At 43.1% G+C, this 14637-nt stretch overlaps 1 protein-coding gene across 1 annotated transcript in view; it reads left to right on the plus strand.

The window, feature by feature from the left end:
- ARHGAP35 (Rho GTPase activating protein 35) overlaps positions 1 to 14637 on the plus strand; it is an 81168-nt gene that overhangs the window by 62268 nt on the left and 4263 nt on the right. The window contains exons 4-5 of the mRNA XM_081018592.1: positions 10646 to 10723; positions 11170 to 11301. Coding sequence (XP_080874718.1) covers positions 10646 to 10723; positions 11170 to 11301 — 210 coding nt within the window. The remainder of the gene's footprint in view (positions 1 to 10645; positions 10724 to 11169; positions 11302 to 14637) is intronic.

Below are 14637 nucleotides of genomic sequence, written 5' to 3' on the forward strand. Positions count from 1 at the left end.
TTATGTGTAGCTTGTAGTTTTCTGCACTGTCTACATTTGGGTAAGATTGAATAGCAAGTATGTCTCGAACTTGGTGCAATATCAGTCTTGCAGCTGGTCCATTCAAATGTGATTTATACATTTTTCAACTTTCACATTTCTAATATCTACAACCTGCATTTTCTTTAGTGTACAAGTATTACTTGATCTGATTAGAACACATTTAAATTTACACCTATTGGCTAGGATGTCTCATCTGAAACATAAATTTGTTAGTTGACCTGAAGTTCAATGAGCAGAATGTGTAAATAATGCATAATCTTGTGTGTGTTTTTCCTTCTGCATCTCTTCCCTTGGGTTTTAATGTTAGCCAGAGACAGAGAGGGGAAAGGGTCCTTTAGGACTGTTCATGTTTGTTTGTATCCCATTTCTTGAGAAGAAAATTAGCAGGAATATTTCCAGGTAAAGGATCAATTAGCTCTTTTACAGGAGAGCTCAGTGCTCAGTGGTTGAAGTAGAGAGAGAGAGAGAGAGAGAGAGAGAGAGAGAGAGAGAAAGAAAGAAAGAAAGAGTTTAACTACCTATTTGAACAGTAGGACTAGCTGTTTATAAACAAGATAGCAATAAACTGTTGGGCTATGTCTGTGAGTTGCCATCTTTGCTTTCCACCAGCCACTGAGTCCACCTGCATCTCCTTTGGAAGATGATCCTGGAACTGCCAGGGGCTAGAAGACTTCCATACACAGCCCCAAGAGACAGACATCCTTTTCCTCTTCCTCTTCTTCTTCTTCTTCTTCAATGAATTTATATACTGCCCTATATTCGGGGGTCTCAGTGTGGTTCACAGAATAAAATCAAAATATAAAACCACAAAATATCTAATAAAAATAAAAACAACAACCCAATAGCCCCCCCTCAAAAAAACCACATTTTAAAAGGGCATATGATGTAAATCAGATCACCCAAAGACCTGGTTAAAAAGGAATGTTTTTGCCAGGCACATAAAGGTGTATAATGAAGGCGCCAGGCGAACTTCTCTGGGGAGAGCATTCCACAGACAGGGAGCCACTGCAGAGAAGGCCCCGTTCTTGTGTTGCCACCCTCTGGACCTCTCACGGAGGAGGCACGCGAAGGAGGGTCTCAGAAGATGATCTCAGGGTTCAGGTAGGTTCATATGGAAAAAGGCAGTCCTTGAGGTATCGCGGCCCTGAGCCATTTAAGGCTTTATAGGTCAAAACCTATATATATGAAGTGTATGAGAGAGAATGTGAATGAATGGTAGATAAAAGCTTTGTGTGGATTTTCCTTGTAAAGCTCTTGAGAGTTAGTGTGACAGGGCTTGTGGAATGCTGGACTGCAGAAACCTACTTCCATATCCCTGGTTGCCCACTAAACTCATTGGGTGCCCTTGAGCCAGAATATCTCTCGGCCTAACGAAGTGGCTGTGAGAAGTAAATTGAGCGATTACGGGGAAGAGCCATATACATTGACTTGTGCCCTATCAAAGAATTGTGGGATATAAACATAATGAGCTCCTTTGGGAGTCGATCTTGACTCAAAAAGCGGAATATACATATAAGACAATATAATTGCTAGTGTTATTGGCTCCTAGTTAATTGCTTTGAATCCTGGATGGTGATGGTGAGGGGCTTGTGCTGTACATAATAGTTACGCATCTAGATGCTGAGTATTGCAGGGGGGAAAGCATTTGTGGAATCATCAGAGCATCATCAAAATGTAAATTCAAAATGGGGTTTGGCTTGGAAAGCCTTTCCTGCTTGTTAGCTGGCTGGGAATAGGGAATTACTAAGTTGACGACGTCCCCCAGTGGCTCTTACCGTTCCTGAAGTTACTTTTTTATGTGTTTGCAATTATGCGTTTTGCCAGCCAGTGACATTTGTCTTGCTTTATCCAAGTACTTTGATACATTGAGACAAGAGAAACCATAGTTCTGATGGCTGATTCATACACATCAGCAGAACTATCAGGAGGAGTCTTTGTCAACAGAAAGTTGAAAAGGAGCTGGCAGCTTCATGAAGCCCCATCAAAATATCTGCATGCTGTTGTAATTTACTTGGAATGCATTTTTGCAGAAACAGATGCCGTGACATGGATCTTTTTAATGAGGGATATGTATGCTTTTACATACAGTATATATATATTTTTAAAGCCTTGCTGAAAAACCAAAAACTTTGGTTTTTGAACCACCCCCACCCTCCATTATGGGAATCCCCAAATCTGTGACTGAAATTATACAAATAAGACAACGGGTTCACTGTTTTGGTTGGTTTTGGTTCAAAATATATCACTTCATTTGGAGCTCTGTTTGGAGTAAGGAAGGATAACAAGTGTGGCGTATTGCAGACAGACAGTTGGTCCATTGGGAAAGAGATGAAGAGTGAAGACAAGAGATTTGGTGAGTTACTGAGAGCCAAGGAAAGTGTTTTCCAAGGGTGTTCCCCCCCCCATGCTATCAGAAATTCCATATACCAGGAGAGCTCCCTGTTTCAATATAATGGAGGAGGGAGTTGGGAGGTGATTGGGTTTTGACTTGGCTTTGACTTGGTTTCTATTCCTTTATTGTAGGTTGCTTTGAGGGCCCTGGGGGCCAAAAAATGGCCTGCGTGTTACATAAAATGCTCAGCAAGTTCCCTCTGCCATTTATTGGCTGTGACTCCAATAAACACTTGTCGGGATTGCTTAAGAAGATGTGTGGGGATGAGTGATTATTGTTTATATTGGCTGCTGGGTACACAGGCTTATTCTGGGAGCCCTTCCTACTTTGTTATTCTTAGAAACTAATTAACTTTATTAGAACAACAAAAAAGATACCTTAATCATCAACAGGTGATTTACTCATTGATGCTTTTTTATTATTATTAAAAAAAATTAACCATTACAATGGAACAATAAAATTCAACTTTTGAACAATGCTAGGTAAGGTTTCTATAGAGGTGGATGCTTCACTGAACAACCCTTATCTTTGTCATTTATCCTGAAACACCAAAGTCAGCATACAGGTGAACAGTTTAATGCTGCTGTTTTTTCTTTGTTGGAGTTACTGAATCATTCTTATTATAATTGGTTTGTATTCTATTATATTTGTTTTATATTTTTATTGATGTAAACCACTCTGGAGCTTATTGATCAAGGGTGGTATACAAAACTAATAAACAAAATATAAAGAAAATTGTGTCCCCTTTTGGAGAAGCCTATAGTTACAGCAAATGGCCAATAGAAGAAGCTTTCCATGCTCATTGACTTTCCCTCAGCTGCTTCAGGGCTGCGGGGCAAGCTTCCTTCACTTGTGCCCTTGGACACCATGTTGCAATGAAATAGTTGAGCTGCCACCTAAACAATGGCATGATTGACTTTATGGGATCCATATATGACCAGTCAATGGCCAGTGTGCCAGTCCTCTTTGTCCTCCTGCATATTAACATGCCATTTCCAAACTTAAATCACAATTTCCACATGCTTCGCATTCCATTTTGCTATCAAAAGAGGCACAAAAGAATCTACGAAATAATTACTTCAAGTGATGCTCCAGGTGTGGCGTAAGATTTCCACCTTACTTTCCTCCCAAACCTAAGAATGTTATGATGCAGCTGGCTGTGTACATTAAGGTAAAGGTAAAGGGACCCCTGACCCTTAGGTCCAGTCGTGACCGACTCTGGGGTTGCGGCGCTCATCTCGCTTTATTGGCCGAGGGAGCCGGCGTACAGCTTCCGGGTCATGTGGCCAGCATGACTAAGCCGCTTCTGGCGAACCAGAGCAGCACACAGAAATGCCATTTACCTTCCCGCCGGAGCGGTACCTATTTATCTACTTGCACTGGCGTGCTTTCAAACTGCTAGGTTGGCGGGAGCAGGGACCGAACAACGGGAACTCACCCCATCGCGGGGATTCGAACCGCTGACCTTCTGATCGGCAAGCCCTAGGCTCTGTGGTTTAACCCACAGCGCCACCCGCTTCCCTAGCTGTGTACATTATGACTCCATAAATTAGAAGAGCTGCAGCATCTGGTCCTTGGGCCTGCGCCTATCAAGACTGTCACAACAGACCACATAGATAACGTGTCTGGTGGTGGTGAAAGCTAGTGGCTTACAGCCAGCAAGATACACTTCCTTGTTACAGAGATTTCTATTGCCAGTTACCCAGTGAAGGATGCAAGGTGTAGGGCAATTGTCTCTTTGTCTGACACCTTTTCTCAGTATTGAATCTAATCTGAGAATGTGTGAAGCATAGACAACCCTTGGCTATGCTGTGGCAGAAGATAAATGGTTTGAAGTTCAGAGCATCAGAAACACTGAAGGCTGGGAGAGCTTATTCTGTGGTTGTCATTTGAGATAAAGTTGCAACTGTTGGTTATACCACAGAACCTTGGATCTTCAATTTAAACAGGTTGTTGTTTTGCCATCCACCTAACTCTGGAGGCAATGAAAGAGTGCACCTTTAGCGGATAAGTCAAATCGTTGGAGAGTTACAGCGCCTGCTGCGGCTGTAGAGACTGATATAGGAGATACGTGTTTTATTGCAGGTGGGGCAGATGAAGGTGTCTGGTTTTGCTGATACAGTTACACCATGGCATTTCTTCTCTTTGTGCTCCTCCCAGCCGTCCTTCCTCCTCTGGTCACTGTTGTGGATACGCAACCTGACTGTCTCCAGGCACTGTGATCGACTGCATGGGATACCCATCTGGCAGAGTTAGTGTTGCCAGCCTTCATGTTGTGTTTGCAGACTTCATAACATAGAGTTGGTCTGCCAACAGGCCTAGTTCCTGAAGCCACCTCTCTATAGAGCACATCCATGGGGATCCGGCCATCTTCCATCTTAATCTTCAAGAGTCTGCATTCAGTATATCCAAAGCGCCGTAATCTTGGTTGCTCTTTGCTGTTATGAAATTTATTTTTTAAAATGTAATGAAGTCTTAAAGATCCCCCTAGATGGGTCCAAGAGCTTATGCGCCTGCCCTGGGGCACTTGAGTGCTTCCATTCTAATTTCAGTAGCTTGTGCTGTAGGGGAAGTGGTCTGCATGGTCCCTCCATCTTTATAAAGCACACTTTATGGTGGGAGTGGGGTATAATCTGCTTGAATTGGAGGAGGGATAGGAGACCTAGAGCAGCTTAGTGACCTCCAGATGTTTGAGACTACAGTTCCCATCAACCCCAACCAGCATGGGCAAAAATTAGGGATAAGGAGAGACATATTCCAAAAGATCCAGAGGGTACCAGGTTAGGGAAGGTTAACATAGAGCAGCCTTCATTTATTTATTTATTTATTTGTTTTAATGAAATTTTATTAAACAAGAAACATAGGCCCAAAAAGAAAGACAAATAAAGTAATATGAATTCAACATAAGGAGCTTTTGATGACAAAGTCAAAAGAAAAAGAAAAAATCAGAAGTAAGTGTGATGCGTACAACTATAAAATTACACATGGGGTATAAGAATGCACTGATCCTTCTGATTTCATCTCTGCCTGAGGGTTATTTCTTAAATATATGACAGTGCAGTCACATGGGTGGTGAATCCCTTCAAAATATGATTTCATTTGGTGACGTTTGTAAACAGGCAAGGCTTCTTTCTTTTTTCATACTTCATTCATTCTACAAAGAGTCATTGCAGTTGAAGGACAAGCTCCGGACAGAAAGAAGCACTCAATGAGGGCATAGAACGCACCTGGTGAAGGTGTGGTCTGGGGAGAATCCTGAGGGCCAGATAGAAAGGCCTGGCCGGACATCCCCCACCCCTACTCTAACATGATCTTACATGCTATATGTCTTGGCAGTTGGATTTGTTGGAATAGAACTTGAGCAAGACTGGGTAATATGGATTTTGGGGTATCATTCACCATTCGATCAAGAATAGTGGAAAGAAAGAGCCCACAGTTCCAAGAAACACACTTTATGTGCCCCTTCCACAACAGAAGACTGTTGACTATTCCATTTCAGCTTTACCTTGGAGATCCCTGATGAATAAGTTGTGTGGGTTTGCATAGGAAACATTGGGGAATCTTCAAGAGATTAGCTATAATTTATTATGCCAGGTGTTTCTATAGTTGCAAGGAAATGACTATAGAGTCTACAGACACAGCATGGAGTTCGTATTTGGAGAAATCGGTTGCTGTTGTGGTTAAATAGTTTAAGAAGACTCATCTCCTTGAAAAAAGAGATCCGTGGTGACAGTATGTATCTAGGTTTTCCCAAGCTAGTAGAGAAATCCCCAAAGCACAGATACTTTTCTCAGCCTCTGAAATTCTGTCTCCCTTGAGGGAGTTTGGGCAAGCGCTCAGCCCTCACACCTTCTGGTTAGTCTGAAGTGCCTTCAGTATTTATATTTGTTATATCTGGAAGTGCAACTGTGACAGGTAGCAATGTGTTCCTGGGATTTTTGTGGGCCTGGAGACTTTGTTTTCTGCTGCCAGTTGAGTTCTAAAATACTGAAAATACAAAAGTGAAGATCTAGTCATCTACTCCTTATCCAGCCTGGTCCATTTCCTCTCAGCTATGAACCTAGTGTCATTTTAACATAGGAATGAGTTTTCCGACCATTCCAAGTCTTCTTACCCTCTTCCTGTTCTGCATATAACAAATTTGATCTTCCCCACATTTATGTTTATTCATAGCTGAACAAAAATTGCAAAACTGTTTTGCTATCCTGTGGGGGAGATGTTTATTTTCAGTTGAGTTTCTAAAAATCCTGGTGGGAAGGTAAGTGCTTCTGGCTGCAACTGGAATATTGAATCTCAAATTGATAGGAACATTGGTTCAGTAGGCTACTGACAATGAATGATCAGAGGTCACAAGCCATTAGCGAAGAAAGTTTACCTCTGAATCAGTGGATAAGGCAGACATGTTAGCCCTAGTCAGACAAATTTGTACTTGTATGTCTGTGCAATATATATAATTTGACTCCACCCAGACGGGGGTAGGCAGTTGATGAAAAATGAAGGCTGGTCTTAGTCATGCTTAGAATCAGGCCCATTGACATCAAGGGGACTAAATCTGGATGCAACCCAATATTAGCATCTATTTTTTCCCTGCATTTAGCAGTTAACTGAATATCCTTACCTCTCTTGTTTGGTAAATAGCAGTTCTGAGCATCTTCCATTTCATGCAGCCTAGCTTACTTGCACTGCTTTCAAAATAATGCAGCGCTACTAGCAGAAAGACGCGTGAGAGCCAAAGGGCACATTCTTAAAAGCAGCTGCATGATGGGGCTCCAAAGTGGAAATGAGCAGTGATGTTAGGGGAAGGAGAAGATTAACAACCCCACGCCATTTCCCTTATCAAAATTTCACCCTTTCCCCAGGTGCTGTTGCCCCACTGGGTCCCCTTCAGATTTCCCTGCTTCTAAGTAAAAGTGAAAAGATTGAGAAACTGGGTCACAGATTGCCTGCGAAATGTGTCATTTTGGTCCCTAGAGAGTGGAACAAGGGCTGCAGTTGCCATTTCAACTGCTTGCATGTGCTAGACCTACTTTTGAGTTGGGCTTGGTGTGGTTTGATGTTCTCAAATCCACCTGGCAGCCAAGCATTCTTTGTTTCTTGTGTTCTGCAAAGTCACTGCTCGTTCTTCCTTTCTTTGTTTTGGCACATACACAAGCCTATTATATTGGCTCACATGTTAGTGTATGAATCCTGCATACTTTTTGCGTGTGACCAGGGTGGGTGTAAAACAGGATTTTGTAACGTAAACATGGAAGTGGATTGCAGGAAATACTGAGCCTGTTATTAAACACTGCTTCTTTCTGTGTGTTGAGCGCCTTCTACAATCGTCTTGCGTTGATCTCGGTTTGCTGTATGGTTTGTAAGCCGTCTCTGGCTTATGCCTCTCCTCTCAACTCAGGGGTGATTGATGTCTTGCTGTTGCTGCTTGTGTGTAACTGATCGTGGAGAGAAGAAACAGAGCGACTGTGTCTCCGTGAGAATCTCTCTTAACATTCCAGGAAGGGGGGGGGGGCAGACGGACACAGCATTAATTGGGTGTTTATTGTAAAGCCATCTTGCAGACCTTTCTGCCCCAAGGTGTGTTTTGTTTGCTATGTACACCTTCGCATAGCCTGACTCTTACGGACAAAAATTGCTCTTGTGTCTCGTTTTGATCGCTTTGTGTAGCGCATCAGTCAGGCATGTACCGTGTAATTCCGCAGCACCCATGTCCCCTCCACAGAAACGAGGCTAGCTTTGTTCGGTGTGGCGCATCAGGGAGCATTTGGGGTCAAGCTTGCTAACTAGAGCGCAGAGCTTGCAGAGGCTTAATGACTGCGTTAGGGTGTTCAAGCAGCCCTTCATGTCTCTTTCTGGCTCTTTTCTTCTCCTCCTAGTTTACACACTTGCCTTTTGATTTTCTGCGGGGCGGGCGCCACGTAGGAAAATGGAACCAGCAACCAGCGTGGGCTGCCGCTTAACTAGCTCCCTTTTGTCGCAGAGAGGCGTTAATGGTGCGCTCTGAGACGTCCTAATGACAAGGAACCACAAAGCGGCTGCAAGTAATGCAGCAATATGTGATGTGTCTTGGGACGCACAACCGAACGTGGAGGAGCCTAGGAGTTCCTGTTGATGGCGCCTTTGCTGTGCAGTGTGGCTACGCTCAAGTCTAGGAGCTTAAGTGGGAAGGGGGGGGGGAAATGATTTGAGAAACGCTGTTGCATTTTGGTGTAGTGAAACTGGCCCCAAAGATAGTCATTCCTGAGCCAGGAAATTTCTGAATGGCGCAACCCACTAGAAGTTCACTTTGCCTTTGCAGAATCTCCCACTCAGCTGTCCTTAATGGCACCCTCCTGTGGTGCAGTGGGTCAGTGCATCTGGGTGTTGGTGGTTCAAGCCCACTGAGGACAGCTGTGGGTGCAGAATTCCTGCATTTCAGTGGGTTGGTCTAGATGACCCTCGGGGTCCCTTCCGACTCCAGAATTCTATGGTTCTACTCAGATGTCACTGCTGAGGCACCCACCTCACCTTGCCTGTCAGGGCTGCTTATGAGCAGGCAGAACAGGTACTTTGCGTGTTTAATCTATCCTGCATTGTCCATTGACAAGTTTGTTTGGATTCCAGGCAGTGGGAAGACAAATGGCAGCAGTGGCAGCTGCTCCTTTCCCTCTCCCCATCCATGGGCACAGTGGCTCTTTTGTTCCAGGCTTGGAATTATACAGCCCTCTGGGCTGGCCCATTAACCCAGTTTCCCTCCCTGATGAGGTGAATTGCTTTCTATGAAATGAGGTCCCTATACAGACAGCCTCTGTAGCAATTAAGAGCTTTTAAGCCATGCGATTGATGACCTGTGCTCTGAATAAATCCTCTTCACTCCAGATGCACCTACCATCAATCTATCCCTGGGCTGGGTCTCAGCCTGGCCTTTTGCTTTTATCTCACCAAATACGAGCTTCTCAGAATCTGACAATTAAAACAATTACTAAATTGAGACATTCATGCTCTCCCCCCCATCTTACGGTTTTCACTGAAGAAGGCCATCCTTCTAGCGAGACGGACCACCTTTCTCCTCTTGTGCCCTTGGCCTTTTTATATTTACTTTGTAGATGTAATGCTAGTTTGCTTTATTTTGCAGTTCAGAGATGCTGCGAGCAGCATTTAAAATAGCAAACAACTTATTTAAAAGAATATCTATTAAGGCGTGTAACTTATGCCTTAAAAATGACGCGACAACCTGCAGCCTGCATTGTAATAGCAAGACTTGGCAGCATTTATATAGTTAAAGGGTTTAAAATTCTTAATGATTTTTATATTGATGTGATCCTCAACAGCCCTGTGAGATGGACACATCTGGAGTTGAGAGAGAGAGAGAGAGAGAGAGAGAGAGAGAGAGAGAGAGGCTTCCCCAAAGGCAAGCTTGGATTCTTAACCACTTGAATTCACTGTACCTTAGAACAAATGGGCAACTCCTTTTTCCCTGTGGGGGTAATTGTCAGGCGCTGCATGCCAGCGGTACAAGGGGCAGGGGCAGGAAATTGGTGAGGTCACCCCCCACCCCTCTTCCTACCCAGGAGGATCAGATGGTTCTTGCCAGAAGTCTGAACTTTTCATTTGCAGAGGCTTTTAAAATTGGGCTGAGGGCCACAGGGCCTTTTCCCAATTCCTTTGAGTTCAGGAGGCCCTAATAGATGGGAGAAGTTTAGATTTTCTTGCACAGAGTTCTGTTCATTGTATTTGTCTTGTTTTTCTTGCAAGTGGTTGTCATAACATCACTTTATAAGATGTTAGAGCTGCTTAGGTGTGTGGAGGGAGGAGTAGAAAGGGAGATACTTCCATATCACAATTCTAGCTCTTTTTTCTTCTACCTTGCATTGTGTGTAGAATTCTATTACTTCTGGAACTCTAGCTGTACATTCCTTTTAACAAATTACTGTACTGAGAGAAAATAAAAGTCAGCTGTGTTGTGTACCCCATCTGACTTGTTCCTTATGTTTATATCCCCCACCCTCTTTTCCATTATGGAACCCAAGGTGGTGTACATGTGGTCTCTAACCAGGCACTAGACATATCCAGGACTCTTCAGCAAGGGGGAAGCCTGACGTGCCTGGGGTGCATTTGCACAATTTTATTTTCTTGAGGCAAAAAAATTCTATTCCTCAACACATTTCTTCTCTGTTGAATGTTGCCTTTAGGTTCGCTTTTTTGATCCAGCGCAATTTCTTTCTCTTTTACCAGGGTTGGGTACTGAAGGTATCTATCGGGTGAGTGGAAACAAGTCTGAGATGGAAAGTTTACAGCGGCAGTTTGATCAAGGTAAGTCTCGTCCATTTTCTCTTATGTGGGATGGAGCAAAGCATCTTAGAACTATCCACATGTGTGTTTCTGGATCTCTGCACAACAGTGGAAGAAATGCAAGTCTCTGTGTTGATTCTCCTAGTCATATAAGTGCTAGTTACAAATCTAAAGTGTTAAGTGGTGTGCCCTCATTGACTATCATTGAGTTTGTGTGCACTCAGTATGCAGTTGCTAGAAGTTCTAGATGTCTCACTAGTCCCAAGTCCTAACCAGCACCCTACGAACACAGACAAATGTACCTCTGCTGTACTACAGTAGTTGACATAATTCCCTTGGTAAATACCTAGGACCATCCTCTTTCACTAATTAATTAATTGATCTGATACTTGTAACAAATCTTAGAAATGTGTGCGCCTCCGTGGCAGCACTTCGCAAGGTGTAACCATTAAATTTGCACCTTGTAGATCACAATCTGGACCTTGCAGAGAAGGACTTCACTGTGAATGCCGTAGCTGGAGCCATGAAGAGCTTTTTCTCAGAACTGCCTGACCCTTTGGTACCTTACAACATGCAGAATGAACTGGTGGAGGCCCACAGTGAGTATGCAACAGTTGGTGATGAAAAGCATTGTTTTTCCCGGATTAGAGAGCCTTTTAATCTTCCTCCACATTTCTCACTTAGCGTCAGATTTGGCATTCCTTCTGTTTGGGAACCCATGTTCATAACTGCTGACTCATGTGCGCAGCTTTTAATTCCATATTTCTCCATCTTATTTCACTTCTGTGATGTTGCCAACATCATGGGTGCTTATGGCAAGTATGTTAGGTTCTGAAGACTCTTGCTGTCCTATTAATCCATCCTTTTTGCTCACCAGTCTTCCATTCTTTAGACGGCGGTGTATCATGGAGTGCTCTTGTTGATAAAATATTGGCAATACTTAGTAGGCTGCCACCTTAATAGGGAGGGGGGAATCACAGGTGATTGGGGGGGGGGAGAGAAAGACTCTGGGTCTACATTTTAAGAAAGTAGGCTGATGGAGTTGCAGAATTTCCTTTGAGTCCTGTACCTCCCAGTGCAGTGAGTACAAAATCCTTGGAGGACCGCTCTTGACTGCTGCACTCTGATGCCATCAGTGAGTGTGCTAATTTCTCTTTCATGTTCCTATTTCAAAATCAGGTGTAATGCTGTGGTTCTTTCTGAGTTGCATGCACAAATTATGCAGGGAGGGGGATAGTGGATCAGCTTTAAACTTGACCAAATATTTTTTTCTCCCCAAGAACTGTAGTTCACTATTTCTGACAGGGCTATTTAAAACATTTCCTTTTAAAATAATGCTTTCTCCCTAAGGGGATTTAGTGAATGGATGTGAGCCTTGCCATGGCGACATCTAGAGCGAGAAAATAAAATAGCATGGGAAAGAGTTCCATTGTGTGTGTGAATGCCTGAAGCAGCACCTTCTTGATTTCCTCCCTTTTTTTTACCAGTCTTAAGAAGAAATGGTTGGCGCTTGGTTTTTGTCACGTATCCGTTTACACAAGGGGTGGCCCTCCAGATGTGTTGGGACTCCGACTCCCATCAGACCCTGTGGCCAGCATGGCCAGTGGTCAGGGACAGTGGGAGTCAGAGTGCAACAACATCTGGAGGGACACAGGGTTCACATCCCTGGTTTGCACTGATTTAAAACCTGAGGTGTGGTTGCTGTATCTTAGACACTGCATGAAGGGCTTCAGAGCAGAAAGGCAACAACTCTGAAATGAGGAGCTAATCCACTTAATAAATTCTCCTGTGTGTGCCCCTTTGCGATGAATGGGATATTTCAAAAATTAACCCCACCCCCAAAATAGCCTGCCTGAAGAATGCCTTTTCAAGTCCGTTTGACACATTTTGATAACATGATAAAATGAGCTTGCTGGGGCATTTGGTAGCCTGCTTTGAACATGCTTGGGAATAGCAGGGTGTACGTTATTTAAACCTTTTAGCCCGTATATAAGCCTTTGCTAATATTGTTAAGGTCAGCAATGCTGAGCTGCCCTGGCACAGTCCTGTTGCACAGTCTACAGCAGAGGAGATGCCATGGTCAAAATATTTTTGGAAAGTGAGGTGGGGTGGGAGGGGAAGGTTAAAGCAAGATGGCTTCTGATACTTCATGGGGCTGTCCCAAAGGAGAGAGCATAGCTGTTAAAAGAGAGTAGTGGGTCTGAATGACTGCTGGGTGACATTTTACTTCAGGCCTTTGGATGCAATTACCGCATTTTTCGCTCTATAAGACGCACCAGACCACAAGACGCACCTAGTTTTTGGAGGAGGAAAACAAGAAAAAAAATATTCTGAATCTCAGAAGCCAGAACAGCAAGAGGGATCGCTGTGCAGTGAAAGCAGCAATCCCTCTTGCTGTTCTGGCTTCTGGGATAGCTGCGCAGCTTGTATTCGCTCCATAAGACGCACACACATTTCCCCTTACTTTTTAGGAAGGAAAAAGTGAGTCTTATAGAGCAAAAAATATGGTAGTTTAAAGGGCAGTAACTATTAATTGGTTGCACAGAGTCCCATGTGGTAGCACTTGTGGAGGAGAAATTGAGATACTTGTTCGCTTAAAACAGAGCCTTTTACACCTAGTGAGAAATGCGAAACTTCTCCCCAGTAACACCATTGTATGGACTGAGGTTACAGGTGTGTCACAGGTCTCTGCCGGATGTGTTCATTGGTGTAAATAGTGGCCTATGGCTGTATTTCGCTATAAAAATATGAATAAGTTTCCATGGCATGGATGCCTTCTGACTGGATGATTCCGCGTGACAAAAACAGATATTTCTACCCTATTTGGTTCTGTTTCAGAACATGCTCGGTTAATTAACAACACACTTTGAAGCAAATTGGCTCAGCTATTAAGTGTCCAACCCAGAGTGGTTTTCACAGTAGAACCATCAAATACAGTAATTAAAAAATGCAGGAATAAACAAGCAGTTTAACAAATACAGTTAAAACCCACATGATACAAAATGAGCAGAAAGTGTGCAAAATTCAGCAATTGATCAAAGCAAGCCACAGCACCAGATTGGTAAACCAGTAATACGTAAGTGCATTCTAGAGAGGTTTCCCTCATTTGAATTTAACACAAGCAAAAGCTGGGCAATTCCTCATGGCTTCCCACTCCAGAGATTTCTCTTGTGAAATCAGGTTTTACACAGACCTACTCTTCTGATTATTATTTTTTAAAAGATGGGGCAGAAAAACCCCACAAGACCAAAGAGTCACATTTGAGTCACAGAAATACTTTGAAAAGCAACTTCTGCAGGACTCAGCTTGGTGCAAATCTAAGACACTGCCTTGAGTCTGAAATGTTTCTTCTGTCCATTTCAGACGCGTTCAGAGTTTGGGGAAGACTTTGTACTGAGTTCGCTTTAGTCTGTCGAAGTAGTGTGAGGTTTGGGGCCCTTTGCTTTAGAAGTAATTTCCAGAGGATTTCTGAGAGATGTTGTTTGCCCCTTTCTTATTGTGGCATTATGACATGTATAAAAGTAATAATCTTCTCTTTTCAAGTAAATTGCCCAGCTGTTAGATTTACCCCTGTGATGCTTGCATACCATAAGAGAACCAAGGCCTTTGTAGGAAAGTTTGCTACCTGTGTAGGAAATTGACATAGTTATGATTCCATATTGGAAACCAAACAGGAAGCAGAGATTTTCTTACCAGTATTTGGATCTTGAAGGAAAACATATTTAAAAAGATTGACCTGTCAAACTGTTTAATGTTAAAAGAGTCTCTCTTTAGAATAGGAATGAGTAATAGCCCTGTGGCCTTGGTTAATACCCTGATTATCTCATCTTTAACTTCTTTCTTTTTTTAAAAAAAATGTAAGGTTCTAGCCTTTGTGGTTTAATAAAGCTGGTTATAAATTGAGGCAAGGAAAAGGAACCTCAGTTTCATTGTAT

The sequence above is a fragment of the Podarcis pityusensis genome, assembly GCF_964106645.2.
Source record: "Podarcis pityusensis genome assembly, chromosome: 8".
NCBI classification, from domain to species: Eukaryota; Metazoa; Chordata; class Lepidosauria; order Squamata; family Lacertidae; genus Podarcis; species Podarcis pityusensis.